Below are 27478 nucleotides of genomic sequence, written 5' to 3'. Positions count from 1 at the left end.
ATAATAATAATAATAATAATAATAATAATAATAATAATAATAATAATAATATCTTAAAAACACAAACCAAAAAGGGGAGGGAGTATGGCACGGGTAATGCTTGTCTGAATAAAAAAAAATTACCAAAACAAAAACAACGGGAGGAAAAAAAATCCCACAACTCTTCATATTTTTGCAATAAGGATAATTTTTTTATCCCAGCAAATGGAATCTATTGGGACACTCTATCTGTCTGTCTATTTATCTATCTTGTCTATATCTCAAGCTGTTTTTCTTTCCTTTGCTTTCTCTGAAAAGTATGGTGTAATTAATAAAATGTCATTTTAATTCATTGGCCCCTTCAAGGGAAATGAGGGTTTTTTTCAGGGGCAGGGGAGGGGAAACAATAGAATGCATTGCAATCAGAAATGCCCCACAATACAAGAAATAGTATGCAAGTGAAAGGAGTTGGATCCGCCCTTGCCCAATTTTATTTTACTTTTATTCTGCCCTGTATTCTGCCTTTGAGTATTTGAGAGGCATATATTTTATTTTGCATACACAAACATTCCTTTGGGCATGGGGCAATTTTATACTCTGCATCATTGAATTTGCTTGTGGGTAAGAAAATGTGCTACAGTTCTAACAACATTAAGTGTTGTTAAAAGGATTAAATAATACAGGAGAATCTGCGTATTTCTGTGGACTATGTTTTCTGTGCAAAAAAACTTGCTATCTGTGCAATAAAACCATGTGACTTTTTGTGCAGATGAATATTGCCAAAACAAAAAGAATCTTATGGTAGCCTCACAAAGTACTTTGTTCTTTTTAATAGGATTTCTTGAGCATTAAGAAACCTCTTTCTTTCTTGGCTAACTAACAAATAATTGTGATGGATTTTTTCTCCCATTCCTATTTCCCTGTTAATAGCTGGGGCCCATTAAAGTACACACTTAAAGCACTGTGATTCCACTTTAACCGACATGGCAGCATCTTATGGAACCCTGGGGTTTGTAGTTTGGTCAGGAACTAGATCTCGCTGGCTGAGAATTCTAAATATAGTGGACCCTTGTTATACATTGGGGTTCGAAGATCCCCCATGTATAACAAAATCCGTGTATGCTCAAGTCTCATTAAATATAATGACATAGCAAAACGGTGTCCCTTATTAAAAATGGAAAATCAAGGTTTAATATATGAAATTTATACTTTTTTGGAGCATTTTCAAACCATGGATGCTTGAATCCGTGTATAAAAAATCCATATATAAGAAAGGCCAACTGTACTTGTACCTAAATTGCAAACTCCAAGATTTCATAGGATGTTGTCACAGGAGTTAAAGTGGAAGCAGAGCACTATAATTATGTAGTGTAAATGGCCCTCTGAACTCATGCTAGCAGCGCAAAGACTGGCCTTCTCATTAGCCATGGGGATCTACCACAAATTATGCAGTCGAGTGTCCCGCATTTGGGGAAATTGCAGGGGTCAGCACACTTGGGGCTTATTCCCGCTTGTATTTAAACCGGTTTGCAGTCGCATTGACACCGGGTCATTGAATCGATTCAGCCTGATGCATAGTTCCCACTATGGAAGCAAATGATTTCCTTATTCCATGCATTCACATCTTTTTTGACAGGATTGTCATTCCCACTAGATTTGCGGTGCTAGAAAATGTATGCTCAGTATCGATTGTGATCAATACATCCTGGTAACTTTTATAAACGTCAATCATCTGCATGCCATTGGTGATGGAAGGAAGGAGTGAAAAAGAGGAAGGGAATGCTGGGAGGGCCAGGCACCCCCCCCCCCATGGAGGACATCCCCAAATCAAAGTGCAAAACACTGGTAGGAATGGCAGTGCATGCCTCTTGGTCCTGCTCAGAATGGAAGACATTTCCAAACCAAAGCTCAAAGCTCTCCTAGGAATGTCTGTGCGCAGTTCTAATGTCCTACTCAAAATGGAGGACCTTTCAGAGGAATGGATATGGAAGATGTTCCCAGATTGCTTCTCTAAATGATGCTCAGAATGGAGAATGTTTTGCAATTCTTCCTCGATAGAAGGTTGGAATGTAGGGTGGGTCCTGGGAAAGGAGAGGGGGAAAATGGCAGATTTCCCAAAAACCTGGGATGGGATTGGTTACACCCTCTCCCAACCCTCTGCCATTAGTCCCTCCCCTCAAGTGCGATGTGATTCAGGTCTGAATGTCATTCACACTTGCTGGACAAAAGAATAGCCACTTGTACTACACTTGCAGAGGGAGATATCTAGTACAAGTTGAGTCTCCCTTATCCATAATTCCGAAAACTGAAATGCTTCAAAATCCAAAACTTCTTTAATGGGTGGCTGAGATAGTGACATATTTGCTTTTTGATGGTTCAGTGTACAAAAACTTTGTTTCATGCACAAAATTATTAAAATATTGGAAAAAATCTGGACCCCCCCCCCATCCAAAATACCTTTAGTCCCAAGCATTTCAGATAAGAGAGACTCAAACTGTATCCCATTTCCCCACCCCACAGTGGAATGCGGACACAACTCTGCCCCCTTATCCTATGGACAGAACAGCCTCTCGAATGGCTGGAAAGTTAACTCCACACACATTTGCTATCATTGCTCCTCCCTGACTGCGCCATTTCCTCTGTCCTTGTAAGTGTGCCAACAGAGCTATATGGTGTATTGGCATTAAATAGGATCTCAGCCTCTGAGTACAAATCCCAGTTACAATTAGAGAAATGGTTTCTCTTGTGCACACTAGATAAATAACAGTTCTACCAAAATATACCTCGCAGTTCCCAAATCTACCTTCCAAGTCCAATGTAGAGTTGTCTGGAGTATTACTAGTTCTTCTCCCCAGACCATGCCAGCCATATCTCCTTTCTACCATCAATCTCAAATGGGGGTGGGGTGAGGGTGGTCCGCATGGGCCAAAAAGCCTCTACTCCCCTTGACCTTGCATCATCTAGTTCACACAACCCAGACCAAAACCCTGGGGCTAGGATCAGACCCATTCCTGCAAGCCTGGACATGCACCTGATGGATCTAGCCTGATTCCAGGATAAACAGCCTTTACCCCAGGTTGATTTGACCCCTAGTTTGTTGTGGAGTTTCCTTGATGTTTAGACAGCCCCCATGCTCCTTACCATGCTATGCCATCTGTCATACTCAGAAGACCCTCATTGTTGATGTGGGAATGGTGTGCCTGGCCATGTGAGTGCAGCCAGGCACCCTCTTTCTGCATCAGATGCGACAGGGACTTCTGATATGAGCAGCAGTGCAGCAAAGTAAGGAGCACACACTGGTAGCAGGTCCCAAGTTGGCGCAGGAACAAGTGTGTAAACACTCGCCCATCCCAGCGTTGATCCCGGGACCGACCTGAGTGAGCACTGAGGCTAGAATAGCACGAGGTCAGTCGGTACTATCCTGACCTATCTGATCAGCCCCTGGATGAGTTTGGACCAATCATTTATCTTTGTGAAATCTACCACCCAAGGTCTTCTTGAGGGAACATATGTGCCTTAGGTTCCTCGGAAGAACCACACAGGCAAAATGTAACACATAAATGTTTTGGTGGGCATGTTGCATAGAGGAGCATTCTGATTCCATGCATGATTTTCCCTTCTGCATTCTGAAGAGGTAAAGTCCAGCAAGAGTCACGCCATAGCATCACCAGCCATTTCCTGCTCATTATTGTTGTTAAGTCAATTCTCCTAAAGTGTTCAGTTCTTAATGCAGCACTTTGTACAAGGCCAACTATTTCTGAAGAGAATAATCTTCCCTTGACACATTTGCTGAAGAGAAATTGGCTGTGCAGTAGATTACAAGACAGTTGCATTGTTGAAAACAGTGGCACAAACACTGAAAATGTGACCCTTTCGTCTAAAGTTGGGAGGGGGGAGGTGGTTTAAATGGTACATAATGACTAATTAGTGCTTCTTGTCAAGGAGGGTAGGACAGCACTGGAAAAGTGTTTACTTTAAGTGAAGAGGATAGAAGAGGATAAAGGATCTGCAGATTGTCATGAATGCAGCAATACAGGCAGTGTTAGAGAGAGGGGGAAAATAAACTCATATCTGGCCTAGGCTACAGTTGTATTACCTTCCATCTGGTGGTGGCCATTTTTGTGCTGAATAGATGGTGATCGAATGTCATGTCCACATATCATCTCAGCCCTGTATCAATATTGTGTTGCTTCTGATTCTCTTTATCTCACAGGTGTGGTGGCTGCAGCCCTAAGATCTCAGTTCTGTGGTTTCTAGCCCTTACCCTTCAGCTACCTGTTCAAAAGATCAGGATGCAACCTTTGCCATTTCTGCTTTCTCTGTCTGAAGATAGAACAGTGGGCTTCAGATTCCTCCACTGAAAAAGTCTATTACAATTCCAAAATCCCTGCAATGCAGGCACAGCATTATAATATATGGAAGACTAGACGCGTATTTTGACATTATGAAAATGTGTTCAGCAACACACAAGAATGGAAGATTGGTTAGCCTTTTTCTATTCTTCATTTCCATTCCCACATTGGTGGGAATTGTATGGCCTTCCAGATACTGTTGAATAGGAATGTAAACAATACATGCAATTTTTCCGATCTATGAGACAGAGAGTTCCTTGACACATCAAGGCACCTTATAGAGAAAATGGTCAACTGCTAGGAGATTTTTTTTCACAATATGAGGACTTTTAAATACAAAAAATAGTGTATTTTGTAGGGGGGGGGAATGTACTGTTTTGTGCAAAACTGTTGTCCTTTCTGCATAAAAACTTGGAAAAACGTGTGTGTTTTTTTTCTGGGGGGGGGAACCAAAATTTCCAAAGTACAAAAAATGATTAAAGAAAATGTTGGGAGAGCTAGTGTGGCATAGTGGCTTGAGTGTTGGACCACAACTCTGGAAACCATGGTTTGATTTCCAGCTCGGCCATAAAACCCATGGGTGACCTTGGGCAAGTCACATGCTCTCAGCCTCAGGGGAAAGCAATGGTGAACCTCCTCTGAACAAATTTTCCCAAGAAAACCCCATGATAGGGTCACCTTAGGGTTGCCATAAGTCAGAAACAACTTAAAAGCACACAACAGCAACAGCAACAAACAACATAGCACATAATCGTACACATAGGGCAAAAGACTCTTGAAATTATTAATTCTTGCATCAGTTAATGAAATAGATGAAGGCAAAACCCTGCAGCTCCTACCCAGTATAGTCAGTGGTGATGAGTTTGGGGGGCTGCAGTTATATGGTGAGCCTGACAATTGCTCTCAGTATTCTTCAGAGAGTAGGCTATTTTCTGAAAACGAATGCCTCCTTCTTGCAGTATGGAACACTGTACTCTAAAAAATCATTCTGTATACAAGATGTGAAGCTCAGCAGAGGTCTCCCTCTTTTTTGATCGTACACTATGCAGTCTCTGGCCTTTCTGAGGAGTGGACTTTTAAAGGCCTAGGTCTTTGGTCTGGAGCCCTGACACTTCACCACCACTTCTACCTTTTGAATATGGTGAAAAAAGCACCGAGAGCACTGAGCCCCTATGGCAGATCCAGTAACACTGGACACACTGTCTATTGTAGATAATGGACAAGAATACTTAGGACAACATGGGGAAAGCTATATTTATTTGTGTGTGGGCTTGTGGTACAGTCTGTATCAGAGAAACTTAGTAGATGTGCATGTGTACTGATAATTCGAAAATAGGGCAACTGGGAAATGTCCCAAATTATCCCATGCATATGTCTATTTAGCCCAATTTATTCCAACTGATAGCAGTTCTTTGAAGGTTCCTAGAGGGTTCTTTGTGACTTGGTTTGTGAAACTCTCTTGGGTCGAGAAGGGGGGAATTTAACTTCTTTATGCAGAGAATATGTTGTGCCAGTGAACTATGCCCATTCTCTGAACTACAGTTCCTTTTTCTCAACAAATGTTGACATGAGATTTGTTAAGCTTTTATGTAATTTTATACTGTTGCAGTAAGATGATGGCGCGGGCTCACTGTATTAAGATAAAATTACATTATATGATATTGCATTCAAAGAAACTTGAATATAGACAGAAAAAATGAAATGCATAAATATAGGATGAGGGACACCTGGCTTAACAATACTACACGTGAAAGGAACCTAGGAGTCCTAGTAGACCATAAGTTGAACATGAATCAAGAGTGTCATATGGCAGCTAAAAAGGCCAATGTGATTCTAGTAATAGTGCCACTCTATTCTGCTTTGGTCAGGCCCCACCTGGAATATTGTGTCTAGTTCTGGGCACCACAATTCAAAAAGGATGTTGAGAAATTGGAGGTGACCAAAATGGTGAAGCGTCTGGAAGCCATGCCTTATGAGGAGAGATTTAGGGAGGTGGGTATGTTTAGCCTGGAGAAGAGAAGGTTAAGAGGTGGTATGCTATCCCTGTTTAACTATCTGAAGGGATGTCATATTGAGGATGGAGCAAGCTTATTTTCTGTTGCTACAGTGAATTGGACCCAGAGCAATGAATTCAAGTTACAGGAAAAGAGATTCTACCTAAACATTAGGAAGAACCTTCTAACAGTAAGAGCTGTTCAACTGTGTAAGCACACTTACTTGGAGAGTGGCGGAGTCTCCTTCTTTGGAGGTTTGTAAACAGACAGCCTGTACAAACTGGCCATTAAGGCTGGCCTGAGTGGAGTCGGGGCATGGCGTCCACACAACACACACCCTGACTCTGCCCCCATGGCAGCATGGCACTGCGTGCTGCACCACATGGCGTGCAGTGCCACAGCGCTCCTCTGATGCTGTGTTTAAGTGATGCAGTGCCAAAGGAGCACCATAAAGTCAGGGTGCAGTGGCTACAGTGCCCTTTCCAGGGCACAAAAACGAACTGCTATTTACAGCTCCTTTTTGCTCAATGGAAAGGCATGATTGGGGCTGCGGCATGCAGTTGCCGCAGCCCTGATCTGGTTCTAAAAGGGGTGGCTGCAGGCCACTCCTTAGAAGTGGTCTGCACAGACCCAGAGTCTGGATGGCCATCTGTTACAGGGGGTGCTTTGATTGTGAGTTCCTGCATGGCAGAATGGGTTTGGACTGGATGGCCCTTGTGATCTCTTCCAACTCTATGTTTCTATGAAACCACAAAAATATTATGATAACATCAGGTTAAAAACAACAACACAGAATAAAAACAGTGTACACTCACCAATCCCTGCAAGCAGCAAAGAGTTAAAACAGAAGCAGTTAAATGCAATGAATTGAACTATAAATTAAAAAGTTGTCTGAAACAAGTAAAGAAAATATTCCAAGGGCTTTTTAACAGACATCAGTACAGAGGCTGTATACCTTTGCCTAGAAAGGGAGTTTCCTTCTGCACAGGACTGCTAATGAAATGTTCAATATATACATATAACATAACTTCCCACAGTAAACTTTATATATTAATTGATATCGATTCATGAATATAGCTGTGGTGATCTAGGCATTGTCTAACTCTGATCAATATATGTGCGTGTATGTTTGTATCTCCCAGACTCATCTCATGCTGCAGTTTTAACTAAAGGAAAACTTTTACTTCTTTGGAGACGCCAGTGCACACTAATAGGAGATGCACAGGGAATGAATTGTGAAACCCTTAAAGAGAAGGTTAACCTTGCCTCTTGCTCATCTCAAATTTTGTTGCTTTCTGAAACGGGAAACATTCTCCAGCATACGATTACCTTACATTCCAGAGTCGGATTTGATTATTTCTTCCTTCAGTGAATCTCCTAGCTACTGTTAAGCAGGTTGGGGTCTCAGCGGCATGCTGGTCCCTAGTAATTCAGAGGGAGAGTTAGAATAAAAAGTATCAGGTCATCACTTTTTGACTTTCCCAGGAGCTTTGGTTATTGAAGCATAGGATCTGCCTTTATTTCGAAGGTCATCAACCTTCTGCTAGAAGTGTTTATTATTTTTTAGGATGGCAGGAAGCATCATCTTCTGTTCTGCCAGTGTGCTCCTTGTGCTTGACACTCTCTCCTTTTATAATTCTATTTTAGAGGTGTTAGTTTCCCCTTCTCCCCCTTCCTCTATTTTTCAATGTTGGTAAGTGGTTTCTTGCTGGCCTTTGAGGGTTTTTCTTTCTTTCTTTTTTTAAATTCCCATTTTAAAATTATTGCTAATCGGATTCAGTCTGTATGCTGTGAAGAAGTGAAGGGTGGAGAGCTAAGCTTGTTTCTGCAGTATATAGGTTTCTATGGCTATGTGGGAAACAAATGCCAGCAATATATTATAGCATATTTCCCTTCTGAGAAAAAATAGTACTTAAAAAAACAACAACACACCAACACTCGCCAAATCTTGCAATAAACGTACATAGCCCTCATGACAGAGCAGAAAGATTCATATGTAAGACATCAGGTAGTACCCATCTGTATGTCACTTGTCTGTCTTCTCTATTAGAGCCAGTGTAGTGTAGTGGTTTGAGTGTTGGGCTAAGACTGCAGGAGACTCAGATTCGAATCCTGGAAACACCCATGGTGATCTTGGGCAAGTCAGTCTCTCCCAGGCTGAATCCGCACTGGAGAATTAATGCAGTTTGCTGCTGCTTTAACTGCCGTGGCTCAATGCTATAGAATCCTGGGTATTGTAGTTTTGTGATATACTTTGCCTTCTCTGTCAAAGAGCCCTGGTGCCACAGCAAATGGCAAAGACCAGGATTCCATAGTATGGAGCCATGGTAGTTAAAGTGGTGTCCAGCTGCATTGTTTCTGCAGTGTAGATTCAGTTCTGGTTTAAGAGAAAGGCAATGGCAAACTTCCTCTGACTAAACCTTGCTAAGAAAATCCTAGGATAGAGGAGTTGCCATAGGTTGGAATTGACTTGAAGACAGATAAGAACAAATAATGTGCTGATTCTGGAATGAAACAGGATGTCGAGGGTCTGGTTTTGGTTTATATGCAATGGAGTACAAAGGATGCAGAAGCAAGATCTCCCTCCTTCTTTACCCTATCTTCTTGGGCTTTGTTTCTACAAGTGGTTTCCTTTACAGCTAGGCACACTTCCACTATTAGAGCTGGGTTGGCAAGTAATACAAGATATCAGACAGATAAGGGATCAGGATTTAACAACCCTTCAGACAAAACAATTCCTTGCTAGAAACATTTGTAAAGTGTGTCACTGTGACCAGTCCAAACCATGAGTGAGAGTCCACGAAGCAGAGAAGAAGAAAAGAGCATAGTTGGCTTCCACAGTCAGGAGTCACAGGACAGCTGTAATCGGATAAACTGTTTTCATAGTGGCAGGAGCCTAGCTGAGGCCTTTTATGTCTCTTAGGAAAGTCTCTTTCTCCCATGCTCCTCTCCCCCCCCCCCCGATCCCTCCCTTAAGTAATAATTGTGGGGACCTGTACCACCATTGCATCTTGGTTGACATGTGTGCTGCTTGATCTGGTGGGCTAGTATTTCATGGTTTTAAGGCATGTGTTTCAGTAGCGCTTCAGGTGAATCTGTTTAGAGGGTACCTTTTTCCCTGTGGAAAATATGGCTCTTCAAGTGCTATATTTATGAGTTCAGTGGAATCCTGACTGATAACTCCAGATATACCTACCAGTTCCTCCTCTCTATCAGAATCTGAGCAGTTGACTGGAATCAAAACAGAATGGAGCAAAGACATGGCATGTGGCTGGCCCCCATCACATCTAAATTGGCTCATGTTCTTCTGATTGACTAGTACTATGGGCTGATTTCTAAACATACAGATCTGCTATCTTCAAAGCAGTACCTTATATATGTGACTATAAATAAAAAAAAATATGCCCCAAAATCCTGGGCTGACTTGTTTACAGGTCAATACAATAATACTGCTTAGAAAAGTCCTGAAAGAAGCTCTGTTCCGATGCCCTACTCTCCCTGCCTCAGCAGTGATTTCTGAAAGAGCTGCCAAGGCAGGGAATGTGTCTGAAAGAGGTGATCGACCTTCTCAATGCGATGTTAAAACCTTCTCTCCTAAACCTCTTCCTCCTCTGGATCTCTCCTGCCCTGTTTTCCTTCCTTTCTCAATCCGATGTTAAAATATACTCTCCCCATCCTCCTCCTCCCTCTTTGACCACCAAATCCCACTTCCCTTCAGTTCCTTCCCTTCCCAATCTGATGTTAAAACCTTCACCTCCAGCACCAGGGGAGTAATGTCAGATGGTTGGGAGATGTCCAGAGAAGAAGGAGGGAGGGAAGTCGTGTTTCCCCCTTTAGATCCTTTGTTACATGCCCCTATGTTTTACCCTTGGCTTCCACATGGGTCATATCAATATGTATGATTTTGGCCCCAAAACCTGCCCTTAACTTATACATGAGGTCAACTTGTACATGAGTATATATGATAAATGATGTTTGTAAATCCAAATTGGAATGGTCTGTTTTGATGCTCCAGCTGCAAAAGTTATATTTCCCGTGAAGTGCCACCTACTTTTGTCAGTCTCGATCCTCCAGGGAGAGTAGAACTGGTGTCTTGAGGGATGTCAGACTCAGTGTGGCCAAGCAATGTGGTCAAGCAAAAGAACTGTGAAGACATCAGCAAGGAAAGTCCCTCTGGTAGTCAAGGTCTGCTGTCCCAGCCCAGGATTTCCTCTGCCCCTTCCCGGATTCGCCCCTTTTCACTCGCTGCCCCTCACTCCTGGAACCTTCTTCCCCCGCGAGCAAGAGCCATAACTTCTTTAACCAGCTTCAAAACGGAGTTGAAGACCATCCTGTTCAGGGCAGCGTTCCCAGGCATTGCATAATTGTCTTGCTATTTGATGTTCTTTTGTTGTCTGTTTTATTGAATCATTTCCTGTATTGCTATGTATTTTATAAGTATTATCCTACTAGAGAGGCCCCCTCCCCACCATCTTTCCCTTCTCCTTTTGTGTCATGTTTTTTTAGATTGTAAGCCTGAGGGCAGGGAACCGTCCAATTAAAAAGATTGTATGTACAGCGCTGTGTAAATTTACAGTGCTTTATAAATAAAGGTTAATAATAATAATAATAATAATAATAATAATAATAATAATAATAATTAATAGTAATCTAAAACCAATAATCTCCAGTGTATCAGGTGTAATGTTTTCTAGGTCTGATTTGTTTTCTGGCTTAAGCAACAGGATACTCTGTTCTTCCTGATTTGTCCTTGTTCTTCTTTGCCTTGCCTTGCCCTGCTCTATCTCATCTTCCGTGGAAACTAGGTCTTTGCAATTAACATATAAAGCGAGGTGTGTGCGTGCATGTATAGTCACAGTCAGTCCCCAGTGTCTTCCCTCCTGTGTCCTAAGTGCTCTGATTATTTTGCAAATGAGCACAAACGTTGCTAAATAAATGTTCCTGCTGGGCTGATGTTCTAGACTGAATACCATAAATTAAGCCTGCCTTTTGAGTATAATTATCTGATACCACAAGGATGCATGAAACCAAGGCTCAGTAGAACATCAGCCCATTGAGTAGCCACACAAATTGTATGTAATGCTTCACCTGCTTGGGTTGTCTGGAACCTCAACAGTATTGTATCTCTGTCTAATTGCTCTGCCCACAGCCCTTGTGATCATAACCTCCCTGTGCTGGAATAGAAAACTCAGCTTGTCTGGAACTATACCTGCTCTCACTGCCCTAGGGATGTAAAAATACTTGCAAATTTTCTCACCTTGATGACTAATGGGGGGCATCAAGACACCCCACCCTTGGAGATTTTTTCACTTTATTTTTATTTTATTTCCCCCCGCAGGAAAACTTTATTTTCCATAAAATCCAGAGTTCTATGGATAACGATATTATTATTATTACTGTTGTTATTGTTGTTGTTATTATTTGGTTGAAAGTAAATGTTTGAAAAAGAAATGTCCAAAGTTGAAAGAGAATCACTGGAAAATGTACAAAAATTCTCACAACCTTGCCTGGTGAGGGACTGAACTTTTAAAATTATCTGTCTCTGCATGCATAAACAAATGAATGAAGGGAAGGTTTGCATCCCTATGCATTGCTAGTAACCATCTACCACATTTCCTGTCTTGCATGAATAGCTAAACTGCCTCACCTGCCAGGGAAGGCATATAACAAGGGGCTCCAAAAAGGCATGGCCATTGCTGCTGAGATGACTGGCATGCCTTTGTACATGTTGCTGTGCTGCTGTACTCTTCACAACTGGAGATTTGTATGTCATTTGTGAATAACATGTGTTGGAAAATCACATGATAGCTACCATAAATGTACAGCTACAGAGGATGAAGTTTGACATTTACTGTAGTACTTCACACTTGATGCTAAGTAAGAATTAGTGGTCCTCATCTGGTTGGGAACTAAATCACATCTATAGCCATTTACAAAGCTAAAGTCTGATATGATTTTCACAATCCCAAACTGGCACTTTTAGATGTGTCACCCTTTCCTCTCCAGGTTTTTCATCTGTACAATGCATAGGGAATTCAGAATTGGAGTGTGCATTTGCATTATTTTCTGGGATTGAATGATGGATTCCAATTGCACTGATGATTCTAATTTAGTTACTGTGTAGGAGTGTTTGGTCACAATCAGTCTTCTAGAGTAAATGAAAGTGCCTATTCCAAACCATAATTTAGATCTTCAAAATCATGGATGTTGACGATTTAACAAATGGAGATGCTAAGGAATGCAGAGAGCCAGAGTGGTATAGTGGTTTGAGTGTTGGGCTATGACTTTGGAGACCAGGGTTCAAGTTCCCCCTCCTTCGTGGAAATCCAGTGGGCAAGTCACACACTCTCAGCCTCAGGGAAAAAGGCAAAGGCAAACCCCTTCTGAACAAATCTTGCCAAGAAAACATTATGAAGATAGGGTTTGCCTTAGGGTCACTATGGACCCGAAACAGGCCAAAAGTGCAGCCTTTGGGCCAGTCAAGGGGCATGGTGTTCAGATGATGCATGCTCCTGGATTGGGCCAAAGCCATGCATTGGCTGCCTAAGACAGCCCAAACGCAGCGCAAAAAGAAGCACAAAAAAGTGTTCCTTGCCAGCAATCCATTGTGGACCATGGCGGCAACCAGCCTCAGGACCACAATGTCTGCTCAAGGCCAAAAAGTCATAAACAACTTGAAGGCACACAACAACAATAAGAAAACGCTACAACTTGCAAAAGGACAAGAGAGATTCTCCTTTTAAAAATACGGAAAAGATTGTCTTTTATTAACTAATTATAGGCCTTTTTAGGAACTTTGGAACTAAGGAGCATGACTCCCCCCATTGTTAAATTTCACTGGGTGGTCCCTGGGTTTTGCTCTTCCTACTTGTGCAAAGAAAATCTCAATAGATCACCAGGGTTTCTCCAGAGCTTACAAATTTGTTGCCCATTCTTGATGTGTATGTTAGAATTATACCTGGCCGTCCTCTTGTCAAACGTCGCTAGCTAAAATGGTGAGGCATTACTGAAAAGAGAGAGGAACAACTGTTGGTCAAGCTATACAATTTTCTTTAGGTAAATAAATAGGAAAGTAAAAATAGGTTGAGCTGCGATGATCCAAAGGTATTCTATGTAAGCTTTATGTCCAGAATTATGTTAGTGGTCTTGCTTGCAACATGTCTGAGAAAAGTCACCACAACAATTGATGTGATGATTTCCTTTATTTTCTTCAACAGTCCTTGCATGTTGAAGGGTTGACTATGTCGCTTCGGTTTGGGCAGCATCTCATCAAGCCTTCAGTGGTGTTTCTGAAGACGGAACTATCTTTTGCCCTAGTGAATCGGAAGCCGGTGGTCCCAGGCCGTATCCTTTTTTCTGTGCCTAGAGAATATCAAGTGTACTGGCGCTGGATACTTGGCAGTCTCCATAGGAGAAGAAGCATCTTCTCTCTTCACATGGAAGAACAGGTAAGATGTTACTCATATTTATTCTGAAGCCAGTCAGTGGAACATAATATGCTTGATCAGTGTTGCAGAACTTCTGAAAGCAGTTGCTTGGCAACGGCGACCTTAAAGGTGAATTTTCTCCTGACCTTTTCACCAAAGAAGATGTATAAATAAACAGATGGTGTTTCTTTCTTTCTTTTCAAAAAAAGATCTGAAAGTGTTCGGAAGATCCTCTCTGTTTAAACTGTCATATCATTGGTCCTGTAGTATCATCGATCTTTGCTAATGCTGTCACCAGTGTTGTCATCTCAGCAAATGCCTCACTGGGGCCTTTTTGAGGTGTGTCCTTGGAATTAAAATGCAACAAGCCTCTTAAGATGGCTAAATGTCAGGTACACCAGCATCAAAGCAACAGGTCCATGATTCCCTGGGGTATACCACCAGCTAAACAATCTGATTCTCTCTCATTTTCTGTATTGTTTGTGTGTGTGTGTGTGGGGGGGGGGGAATCAGACAGAAATACTGATTTCTTACATGAGAAAAAAATCCTCTTATAGTTACTGAGGAGATAATGATAACTCATTGGCAAAGCTTGTGCTTTCATGCAGAGAGTCCAAGATCATATTTGAGATATATCTAGTTAGAACAAGGGTGAGGAATGTCAGACCTTGGTGCCAAATCTGGCGTCCCAATTTAGGACTCTGGGCTTCTTGAGGTATCCATTCTACCTGTGTTATGGTGTCATAATTCTGTGGCTTCCAAATTTCTAGGTTTGTCCAATTCCAAGATTTAAATTCCTCTTAATTTCTGGCAGTGAGATGTTAAGCTAAAATAGGCTGGTATTTTTAAAGCCACCCTTTTGTCTTTGGTGCATCCTGTCAGTGGCATATGGTCATTTACAACTTTTATTATTATTATTATTAACCTTTATTTATGAAGTGCTGTAAATTTACACAGCACTGTACATACAATCTTTTTAGTTAGACGATTCCCTGCCCTCGGGCTTACAATCTAAAAAGACAAGACACAGAAGGAGAAGGGAGTGGTGGAGGGAGAGGGTAAGAGGTCCAGCAGTTCCTCTCTACCTCCAAGGCCTGGACCAAGGCAGATGGACTGGAGGGAGGGCGAGGCTTCATAATGGATGGTTAATCTTCTTCCAGGGGAAATACATACTCTCAAGTAGGATAATACAGTACATAGCAATACAGGAAATGGTTTGATAATTTTTGACAATGAATTTTGCATTGAATTTGAATTGAAAATTGAATTGAGTTTTTTGAAATATGCCCTTGATCTGAAGAAAGTTTTTATTCTTGAAATGTAAAGGATCAGGTTGCAGGTAATGGGGAAAACTTTTGCCGAATATCCCAATGAGTATATGCCTTATTCAGAGGCAAAGTACGCAATTCTGAGCTAGCTGTACAAAGAGTTTGTACTCTTATAAGACAGTTTCTTACATATTAAAAAGTACATCTGGGATGATATAATGAAAACTATTTGTTTCAAGGTACAGTCCATGTCAAACATGTTTGTTGACTGTTTTCCAAAGCTTGTGATCATTGGTATATCCAGAAGTGCTCAGAACAGTCCCACATTGCTTTGATAGAAGTTTTCATTAGGCTTCAAAATAATGGTCTTCAAAATAATGTTGATTTATTCATAAAGTTTCATTTTTAGCAAAGTATGGTGCTCATGGGCAGCCCTCTAGGGTTGTTGTGTTCAAATTGATCTTTAAATAGGAATGCAGTCATGGTTTCAAAGCAATCATGTTTATATAGGTCATGTACTAGACCACATCAAAAATCACTGCTGACTGCTTCAGAGTAAACTTGCAGTATGTTTTGTGCTTACAGGTTTCTTGTCTTGGCTGATTGTAGCAAACTCTCTGTACCATATGACCTGTCAGTCTGAGTTGTTTACAACTTTCGTAAATAGCTTGACAAACTTACAGGATTCTGCAATATCAACTATTGCATTAATAGTATAATTAATCATGGTTTTGGTATAACAAGCCAGCCCACTATTCAAGAATGCTCCTCAGAAGTGCCCTTCCATGTACCATGTAATAAATTAGTGATTCTTGTACATGGGCTTAACACATGTAACCACCATGTTATGCAGCATGATGGTATCCACCAATGTTTTGTTGCTCCAGAGTTTCCTCAAAATTCTAGAATGATCTCTGTTGTTTCCCCAGCACTATAAATTGGTGGTCCTACATGCTAATAACCACACCTGAGAACATGCATGTTTCTGCCCTCCGCCCCAAGGAGGTCCCTTATTGGAGTAATTAGATAATGACAACTGACACTTGGTCAGTAATTGAGTTGATGACCAATTGGGAACCTTTACAGAACATTGGCTGTGCTCTTCTCTCCAGTTCACAAGAAATGGCATGTAATAATAATAATAATAATAATAGTTTTTACTTATATCTTCTTGCCTCTCCCAATGGATTGAGATGGGATCACAACAGAGTTAAAAACAATTACAGTATTAGTTACTGCATAATTAAAACCACAGCTAAAATGTCTTAAAATAGGGTTGGGTAACTGAGATTTCCAGATGTTATTGAAAAGTAAAAGGTTAATACTATCAAAGGCCTCTAGTCCTGATGCCTATATATCACCTCCAGTATTGGAGAAGTACTCCTTTGAATGCCAGTTGGGTTGCTATTGCTATTGCATTCATGCCTAGTGGTGGGCTTACTATACATCTATGTTTGGCCATTGTCTGAATGGAATCCTGGACTAGATTGCTCTTCGGTCTGATCCAGCATGGCTCTTCTTGTGTTCTTACATTGTTCACTGATATGAGATGTGCCACAGGCTTTCCAACCTCTGGTTACAAAACTTAATTTTAGTTGTATCTAGGTAACTGTAGAGCTATATGAAATAGCCAGCTTTGACTGTAATTAAAAATTTACTGCTATTGTAGCGGATAGTGCCTAAGTAGTGCACAATAACTATCTGTCCTGTATGCAGTTACGGGGAAATAAGCTCTGTTTAATATTCCTAGGTGCTTGCTCCAAGTAGTCAGTAGGATTGCAGCAATAATCTATAAACTGGTAAAACTCAAATTTATTAAATTTAATAGTGGTTAAATTCAACCCCCCTCCCCCCTTGTTTTAGCAGGAAAATAATACCTGAACATTTTTTCCCAACAGTTACCTTTCTGACTGATGCATTTTTATTTCAGAATTAGTTCTGATATTCCACAGTGTGTAAAGTGTGTGTGTGTTTGAACTGGTTCATATGTTGCATTGCATACAAGACAGCCTTTCTTTCTTTCTTTCTTTTTCACAGTCAAACATGTAAGTGTTCAGTTACTAAAAACAAAAGCTGAGCCTTCTCTCCACAATTATGCGGAGAGAGGAAAGAAGAAAGGAGGAGAGAAAATTACCTGGCTGAAAACAGTCTGTGGTGTGTAAAATAAAGCAATTTGCTGTTGTGAGCCATAAAAGGCTTGCATAAAGCTACATTCATCTGATCCAGCAACAAGAGTATTTCCTGTGCTTTACAGCAATAATTTTATCTCCTTGGTTTCTGACTCACTTACAGCCTGCCTTTTAATATATATGTATTTCCTAGCAGACAATGAAATATTAATATATTTGAATTTCTGTGAGTTAGAGACAAAAAGAATAAGTTTGAAAGCCAATTCACTTTAGATGTCAGGTTAATTAACTTGTGTGTTTGAAAAACCCAGGTTTAAAATGAACAGAGGGAAGTTTTTGATGGTGAATTTATTCCCAGAGTACGGGCAGAGCTGGGAAAGTTACCTTCAGCAGTAAGTAGTTCCAGTTTTAGTTTCAGTGGCCTAGCCAGAATTGGGGGGGGGGGGGGACAGATTGACCAAATGCGGCATCTTTCTGGTGGCTTGGGAGCATGGCGTACACACAAGGCCCGCCCCAGTAAACTGGGAACACGCCATGAAGCTGTCCCGCTGCCCATATGGCAGCAGGTTTTGGGCACACTGGTGTCATTGTGTTTAGATGCAGCACGCTGCTGGAGCCCCAAAAAACCACCATGGTGGAAAGGCACCTTTTTCCTGGTGCAAAAAGGAGCTTCTTTCTGCCATTTCTTATTGTGACAGAAAAACTCCAGGTTGGGGGCATGGTGTGGGTAGCCTCAATCCGGCATTTTTGGGCCATCTGACTCTTTACAGTCACATGTCTGGCAAAGTAACCTAAATAAGGTGTTTTTTTGTTGTTGTTGTTGTTACTGCTTTTTTAAATACTGAATATTTTTCTTGCCATTGCACAGGGCAAAATTTGAGCCAATATATGATCACATAATATTCACCTTCTGTCATGCAGTAAGGCCACATCTGCATAAGTAAAAAGAAACAAATAAGTTAGGTTTTCACCATGAAAGGTGAAGTAGGCAAATGTAAGCAGAGAGGGCACAATTTCCTTCCTGACTCCCCCATGGGCTGCACCTTCCTGACAGTACTCTGAATACCTTTGTCTTCAACAAACTAACTGGAAGTGATGTCATGTCACTTCTTGTTGCCATTTTGCAAAGGACTCTGACAATCATAGAGGCAGTTGGGGTGCTGGAAAGTACTGAAGAACTTTCTGTGTGGGGCAGTAGTGTTTTGCAAATTGGAGAGGATTTCTTCACAGTTTTGGGACAAAAATCTCTTCAAAATCATGCCAAATTAACAACACTTCAGATGATGGGTTCACCAATGGCTACAAAAATGAGGTTCAGTGGATACCATTTGTTTGTTAGGTTGTATTTGTGATGTCAAATAGTTATTGCGTTTTTTATTGGAGAAAGGGGTTATTTACAAATAGTTGTGGTGAGTCTCAGTTGGGTGTCTTTGTCAGAAACGGAGAAATGGATAAGCTTGACTGGGATCTGAAGTTATAGGAGAGCGGAGTCCATCGTAAAAGTTGGATCTCCCTTATCTAGAATTCCAAAATCTGAAATGTTCCAAAAACCAAAACATTTTTCATGGGTTTCTGAGATAGTGACACTTTTGCTTTCTGATTCGTTCAGTGTACACAAACTTTGTTTCATACATAAAATTATTAAAACAGTGTACACAATTATCTTCTATGTGTATAATATGTATATGAAACAAATTATTTTTGTTCTTAGACTTGGGTCCCATCTTTAAGATGTCTCATTACGTACATATATGCAAATACAGGTCTTCTGAAACATCTCTGGTCCCAAGCATTTCTGATAAAGGAAATATCTTAATTTGCATTTTATAAAGTTAGCATGGTGTAGTGGTTTAAGTGTTAGAATATGGATCTTGAAATCCAAGCAGAACTGTAAAAAACAACTAACAGCAGATTGACTGAATCTCCACTGAGTCATGGAACCCCCCTGAATGTCCTTTGGCAAGTCCCACTCTCAGACTCAAAGCAAGGAAAAGGCAAATCTTCTCTGAACAAATCTTACCAAAAAAACCCAAATGATAGTAAGTTGGAAATGACTTGAAGGCAGACAGCAACAATGACAACAATGTGTGTATGTGTAACTGCCCATTTTGAGTCAGGTTGGATACTCATTAAAAATAAAAGCCCTGCCATATGCTATTGCAGGTTCAGGGACAACATTCTTGAATACTGCCAGGTAAGAGATGACTTTGACATTGAGCCTTCCTATTCTGCTTTTGGGCTTCCCATTGGCATATGGCTGGCCATTATGGGAAACAGAGTATTAGAAAAGCCTTTGGTCTGATTCAACTAGGCTCCTCTTATTTTCTTCTGATATGTAGATATGAATGCTGGAATGCTGTCAATGTTTATATTGTTACACAGCTAGCTCTACATTTTGCTTTGGGATTCATGCATCTTCATCATGTTGGCATTTTAACTGCAGTTTAATAATTCATCTTCTTGTCCTTTTTCCACATGGCTAGCAATCCTTTTGCAGAGCCAATATGAGGTAGTGATTTTATTGTTGGACTCCAGGAGACCAAGGTTCAAATCCCTGCTCAGCCATTTGAACCTGCTGGGTGAGCTTGAGCAAATCATACTTCTCAGCCTAAGAGGAAGGCAAGGTTTTTCTGAATAAATGGTTGCTGTAAGTCAGAGTTGACTTCAAGGCATATAACAACAAGAACCTGGAGTTCCCAACACTGTTACAAACAGTAAAACAGTATGTGAAAGGGGCAGGACCTCTAGGGAAGATAGTTGAGCTCCTGGAGCCTAAGTGGTCAAGATGAACTTGTTTACACAACTCATTACCCTGTGATCAGAATCCCTTAATCCTGTAAGGTCAAGCCTGGAATTCAGTTGTTTGAGATATGTATTAGAAAGAAACTCTTAAATTCTTAGTGATATGCCCAAGATATTTATTGAACAGGTAGAAGAGGTTTAAGGGATCTTTTACTGAGAAACTGAAGTTCAAGATGCGTTTGAATGTTTGTTGAATGAAGACTAAATGAAAAAAATGGAACCAAGCAGAACTGTAGAAAAAAGCTAACAATAGAGCAACTGATGTGTGATAAAGGAACAATCGCCAGCAAGAGTGGAATCAAAAGAAAATGGAATAATTTAGAGGTGAATAATGTTGAATGAAAGATGGGAAATTATTAACCTCCATGTGATTGTTTTGAAGGATTTTGAAGTGTGCATTTTTGACAAACAAAGCAAGAAATGAATAATGTGACAAATATGCAATCATCACAAGAGCAAATCCTTTCCAATAGGTAAGTCATCTGTGGGTTTTTATGTGGTAGATTTTTAAAACATCAAAAACACTGCTTCTTGCAAAGGACCCCCTCCCTCAAATTGGTGAAGTTTGCAAGAATTTCTGAAATATCTCATGTCAAACTTGCTTTTCAACAGCAATGTGATAATTTATTTATTTAATTTCTATGCCACTTTTCTCCCAGAAGGGGACAAAAGGTGGCTCACAAATAAAAACAAAAACGTATTACAATAAAACAATTAAAAACATCAGCTAAAAACAATATAAAAATTACCAACATTAAACCACAATAAAACTACAATACCCACCCCCGTATAACAAACACCCCATATAAAACCCATCCCATGATTACACATTAAAAAGCCTGCCTGAATAAAACCCTTTATAAGAAATGGTTGATAAGAAAATATCTTAATCCAAAACACCTTAGTTTGCAGTTGGCCCAGAAATATAGCCACAGAGGGACAAAATTATGCTTCCTTCAATGCATGTACCACCGTGGCCAGATCCAACATCTCAAGCAATGGGCATAGTTGGTACAAAAGCTTTAAATGTGCAAAAGGACTCTTAGACATCGGAGAAGCCTGAGCCTCCAGATCCATAGCTGAGTCCAGAAGTGCATCCAAACTGCAAACTTGTGTCTTCAGGATGAGTGTAACTATATCTAGCACAAGTTGAATCCCTCTGCCTTGTTTGGATTAAGTTTCAATTTGTTTGCCCTCATCCAGTACATTAATGATGACATACACCGGTTTAAAACCAAGACAGTACTCATTCAGTTCCCAGATTTCTAGCACAACTTTAGTTACACATTTAGAAACAGAGTTTATACATCCAAAGAAAATGGGCAGACAAAGATACCATGGGAATACAAACTCAGCAAATATAAGAGTTCCAGATTGTGAATGACTTTTTTTGTTTTGTTTTGGTATCTCAATACTAAAAAATCACCAAATCCCTTCAAGATTTATTATAGCTGGACATAAGAAAAATGGTGAAATAACAGGCTTGGAAGTGAGGGGCAAGGAGTGGAGCAGAGTTAGTTTTAAAATACCCCAGGGGATATATAAGGGGAGATGGGGGCAATTAGTGGGAATGGAAATCTTAAGCACTCTGTATCATCTTGCCATGTTCTGTCACAAATACATTACTGCATACCTGCACTAGCATTATAAAGTGAAATCAGTGGAGTAACCCATGTTTGCTTCATAATGTTTACATGGTATACAAAAGCAGTGGAAAGATGAGTGACTCAGAGTGCATCTACACTGTAGAAATAATGCACTTTAACACTACTTTGAGTGCTGTAGCTCCATACTATAGAATCCTGGGATTGGTAGTTTTATAATGAGTGCTGGTGCTTCACAAAACTTGCTGGAATATCTGTGTTGGACTTGGTATAGAAACACCTTGACTGAACTGAGCAATGCAAAATTCTGTTATTAAATTGCTTCACTCATTAGCAATACTGACACTTCGTTTTTGGTACCAATGTGAGTAATTTTAAGACTTTCATGCTTTTTTCTGCATGCATTTACCATCAGCATAACACAGTTTTGCATGTGTTCTGCTTGTGTCTTCAATAAATATAACCATTGTTGAGTTTGCTTTTTGTTGTTTTGCTCTTGTGGATGTATTTCCCCCCTATGCATCTTGTTGTTTTCTTATTGCACCTAAAGGTTCTCACTTTCATCTTGTGTTAAAGCTTGAAAAATGAATTTGAACATTAATAGAATCTATTTGTGGACTAGGGCTTTTATGGTAAATAAAACTATTCATTTGTTATGTCCTATTGTTTTCAGCAGACACGGTATTGATCTTTGGGTTTCTGCTCGGGGATGCCATAAGGAGCTCTAGCATAAGAGGGGAGCAGAACAACATTTGTAAATTGATTGAATATAAAGCATAATGACAGAGACAAACATCATTTCTACAGCAAAGCTATATTATACAAACCATTTTTCAACAGCTTATTGAACTGGCTATTGAAAAGAACAGCCTATCCAAGGTGGAACAATAAGCAGGATGTTATTGGGACCAAACAATTTTATGGTGATTCATTGAGGACAGTGTGACCTGTACAAAATATGCGTCAAGAATTAGAATGGATTTTTTTTAAAAAAAACTTTTTGCCCTACTTTGGTTGCAAAGAAAAGTTGTAGTGTGTGAACAAGAATATACTTTTGTTGAAGCTGTTCTTTATATATGCATTGATTGTATAGTTAATCTCCATCTGCATCTTGAATTCAAAAAGCATAGATAGCTTTCTGTTGTTCCTGTCAGTACTAAGTGCTGTGACTTTTATCTGTGGCTTTAAATGGCTAAAAGTGTGGGGTAAGATTAGGTGGAGAAACTGGAATAGAATAAATTAATATAAAAACAATGCACAAGAGATTAATTGACTCCTAGAAGTTTGGCACTGATGTCCTCCAACATTTCATAGATGAAATCTGGGACATTTGTGGCTAAGCAATAGCAGTGTGGTCAAAACAGGAAAAAAATGAGGAAGAATACGCAAATCAGGAGACGGTGCAATAGTTTGTTTTTGTCTGAGTCTACAAGCAATACTCTATCTCCTCCTGTCAGTGAGTCCTTTGGATGTGAAGTGGTTTGATTCTGGGACCCCTTACGGATGCCACAAAACCCCAGATTATCACGCCCCATATTATTACAGTAGGACTGCGCTATCCACAGACATACCATCCACAGATTTGAGGATCTGCAGATGGCATGCCCCCATTGTCCCCAGTTGTGGCCCAGACATGTGGTCTTGTCCCCATTAGGAACAGTTTCCGTTGTCTCCATTGGTGGTGCATGTACGTGGCCGCACCACCACTAGGAAGAATGGGACTTGAGCATCTGTGGATTTTGGTATCTATGGGGCAATCCGGAATGGATCCCCCGTGGATACTGAGATCCCACTGTAAATGGCAGTATCATGAACAAATACACTTCAATGTGTCCATGTTCACGTCACTGCTATTTAATAATTATGGGACTTGATGATCCACAGATGGTTGAATTTATGGATCTGAAGCCTGCAGAGCTGAAGGGCCCACTGGACAAATTACTTTTGCACTTTGAACTCAGTTTGCAGTAACGGAAGTAATCTGAGGACAAAGAGGGGAAATGGGAGGAGGAGAGAGAAACTGGGATGTTTTTAAAACAGAAGAAAAAGTAAAGCAGAAAAGGATTATTTGGGATCGTCCCTACCAGATTGGACAAGATGGGTGATATAGTATTGTGAAATATATATGAGATAAAGAGGATGAACGGGCTTTCATATTTTGAAATCTTTTATTTCAAAATAGTTATTTTAAAGAACTAATAGGAATGTTGGTTAATTCAGTATTAGTGTTTTATTGATCTTATTTTGTATTATTGTATTATTTTTACTGATGTAATCCCACCTCGATCCTTGGGAGAGGCGGGAAATATAAATAAACTTTATTATTATTATTATTATTATTATTATTATTATTTTGTATTTGGAGGTTGGGAAAGCTACTTTTTGTATACAACTTCCCACATCCCCCAAGCTGGCTGAAATATTATGGGAGCTCTAGTCCAAAAATTTAATTTTCCAAAAGTTGTTTTTTATTTTCTTATCAGAACCTCAGGATCCACCAGCCAGAGCTTGGTGCAAAAACAAAACAAAACAAAAACAAAAACATTATGTAAAAAAAGGATTTACTTTTGTGTTGACTCACAGTTTGGTAGTTGATTCAATGTGTTTACTCTAGATGAAATTAACCATAGGACTGAAACCATGGAATACATTTTGTTCCTTCTCTCGTCTGTCAAAACGTAATGGATCTGTTGTGTATGTAATACAATGTCCTGGAAGTGAGAAAGCAAGATGAACATTCAGCAGAAAATATTCAGCAGAAAGAAGCAGAAGGTTGATGGATGGAGGTGCCCATCCCCAATCTTGAACCTTGTCCATTACATTTGGTATGTAATTAGGAACAGTTCCCCATTCCTTCCCCTAATAAATTCAGTGATCAAAACTTAGTATCAAAATAAAAAAAGTAAGACTGGTTGTGCAAGAGATTTCAGAGCCTGAATTTATGACAGAAAAATAACACAATTAAAAGAGATGAATGGGATACATTGTTATTCCTAACAAATGTCAAACTATTATCATACATAATGGCACACACATTTGGAATTTCCATTTGTAATGAAAATAAAATCTGCAGGAAAGTCAATGAGAATTGCATTGAATTCCATATTGTTACTCTAATGTATCATGATGTTTGGGAGAGATGTCTTCGAAATCTGTAACACATTGATCTTTCCCTCTCCAAAATCAAATTTTGAGACAGATGTGAAGTTTCTCTTTGTATCTCTTTGTTATGGGATTGATGACAAAAAGTTTGCTTGTCTCACCTTTGTTCTACCAAATATATATAAGTCAATGGGAGAGCATTTTTCTGTCAGGCAAATTGAAAACAAGAATTAGAACTTGATTCACTATAACTGTTTCCAAAGAGATGTTTGGTGATTTCACAGATAATAACAAGCTTTCCAGTAAGATGTTCTTGTTTTTAAATGGCAGGTGTCAAGGCACAGGTTTTGTGTGTAACAGTGGAAAAGATTACTCAGCTTATGTTGATGCACATAAACATGGTCTGAGCTCCAAACACATAGTCTTCAACTTGATGGATTGTTGCATCATAGGGTTTGCATCCTTCCGAGGTCACTAAAATGAGTACCCAGATTGTTGGGGGCAAATTACCTTACAGTTGTAAACTGCTTAGACACTGCTTACGCGGTATGAAGCGGTATATAAATGAAGCTTGTTTGTTTTAGGGTTTCTTCAGTAAAAGATCTTCAAAATATAGTTTACCAAGCTTTCTTAACTATAGTATCAACATGCTCTATCTATGGTGCATGTTATGCTGTTGCCTCTGAGACATCCTCTGCCAGTGTCACCCCCATTTCTGCTGCTGCCCATTTCGTCTGGCTCCTCAGGAAAACCTTGATGCCTTAGTATATATCCAGAAACAGCAGAAAGGAAACTGCCCTGATGGTGCAATGGTTAAATGTCTGTACTGCAGCCACTCACTCACAGACCATAAAGTTGCAAGTTCAATACCAGCCAAGAGCGGCTCGACTCAGGCCTGCATCCTTCTGAGGCTGCTAAAATGAGTACCCAGCTTGTTGGAGGCAATTGGTTTACAGTTGTAAACCACCTAGAGACTGCTTTGGAGATATGAAACTGTATATAAATAAAGCTGCTATTGCTATTGCTATTGCTATGGCTGTTGTCTTTGGGGCAAGGACTGGGGACAGCATATAACATATTTCAATTATGTTTTAAACTTAAATTTTTGTGTTTTTAACAGTATTGGTTATTGTTTTGAATTTTAATTTTTTTTGTACAAATAGTTTTTGGTTGATCCTTGTTACTAATTGGATGTAAACCACCTTACGTCCAGTTTTTCAGACAACCACATCACAACTGGTGACCTCATTTGTCACCAAAGAGAAACTAGGGTGTTTTAAAAGCAACTGAGAGAGTGGAAGAACAGATGATTAATCAGGATTGTCTCTGCCAAATTGGGATAGCTGGAGGGTACATTTCTTGAAGTGCAAATAATGATGCAAAAGTGTGCAGAAATCCCTATGTTCACGTGGAGCAAACTACCAAAAGTGTCCTTGCATTTTGCTATCAAAATACATGAAGATTTACAACCCTAACTATGAAATGGATTCAGTTTGATCAGTTGAACCTAGCATGTGCACCAGTCATTACTTCTGGCTTTAAAATAACTAAACTCAATAAAATCTTATCCATATAAATTAGTCACTTAACAGGATATCTGTCTGCTCAATAGGCAAGAAGGTTATCAGGGCTGCAGTCCTTAGCACTCTAATTAGGGTGTGTCCCAATGAAAAGTGTGGGTCTTTCCAAGCACAAAATACACAAAGGTGTGTGATGTAAATGTTCTTATGTGGTAAACTGGAAGGACTGCCTTTAGTCTTTCTAACCATAATACAGCATCCGTACCCTGTTAAGTTTAGTGTTATATGAGTAACAAGTATGACTATAACTTCATATCTAATTTTTCTCCTTCCTTAATACAGCCAGAGATTGTTATAGTTATCAAGAGATCTTTTTATCTTACAGATTTATTTCCATCATGGGGGATCTCTTCAGACTGAAAATTATTTCTCCTTCTGCTAATAATTTGGTAGTGAATCACAATAACCTCTGGACTATTTGATGAAAATGGCAATTTAGGTGTAATGGATGTTTTATAAGTTACATCCAGATCAAATATAGGAGGAAATATTGCATTAAACTGTCACTGCTTTTTTTAAAAGAATAAATAAAGTGGAGCTTGGTTTTAATGTAAAATCCCTTTTGCTCATTTGCCATGGGGCGGCTTTTTTTAAAAGTATTGCTGTGTTCTGTGTTCTGCTCAGAGATTAGATTGAATTTCTTCTATTACAATTATTAATTAAACAATTCTGTGCCATTTTCAGCTATGTGAACTCCAGCTTAGTTCAAAGAGTGGGACATATCCTCATTTCTATAGTTTTTATCCAAAACATTCAGAACTCCCAAGATCACAAGCTAAGTTAAACTTTGTATAAATTATTTGTGAAACAGCAGAAAAGGCCTGGTGCATTACTTCACTACGGAGATTTTTACATGGGAACAGGATAAGGATCGGATCCCTCCCCGATCCTTAACCCATCTGTGACTGTGATGGTACAAAAGGCTTTCAAATTGTAGCACCGATCCCACCATTAACCTGTCACTAAAACCGTATTACATTAACACAATTCTGTTAATGCAAAATGCCAGCCAATGTCACTTTAATGACAGATTAATGGTGGGAAAATGACGGAATCTGCACAACTTCATCTAAAAGCATTTAACACGATCACCATCATTTGCACTTACTGGACGGGATAAGCGTGAATCCCATTTGAAAATACTTCCTGGGGTCGCTCAGGAAGGATGGGAACATGACGGGACAGAGATGGGATGTCCTTTGTCTGATAATTCCCTATGTAATAAATAATAATAATAATAA

The 27478-nt window shown here is 39.8% G+C and overlaps 1 protein-coding gene across 7 annotated transcripts in view; it reads left to right on the top strand.

Annotated features, from left to right (window-relative positions):
- Positions 1 to 27478, top strand: part of FHIT (fragile histidine triad diadenosine triphosphatase) — a 1035018-nt gene that overhangs the window by 154991 nt on the left and 852549 nt on the right. For all 7 annotated transcript variants that reach the window (XM_042455374.1, XM_042455375.1, XM_042455378.1 and 4 more), the window contains one exon: positions 13543 to 13669. In XM_042455374.1, coding sequence (XP_042311308.1) covers positions 13543 to 13669 — 127 coding nt within the window. The remainder of the gene's footprint in view (positions 1 to 13542; positions 13670 to 27478) is intronic.

This window comes from Sceloporus undulatus, chromosome 2 (genome assembly GCF_019175285.1).
Source record: "Sceloporus undulatus isolate JIND9_A2432 ecotype Alabama chromosome 2, SceUnd_v1.1, whole genome shotgun sequence".
Taxonomy (NCBI): domain Eukaryota; kingdom Metazoa; phylum Chordata; class Lepidosauria; order Squamata; family Phrynosomatidae; genus Sceloporus; species Sceloporus undulatus.
The sequence above is the reverse complement of the archived record's forward strand: the minus strand, read 5'-3'. Positions and strand labels throughout refer to the sequence as shown.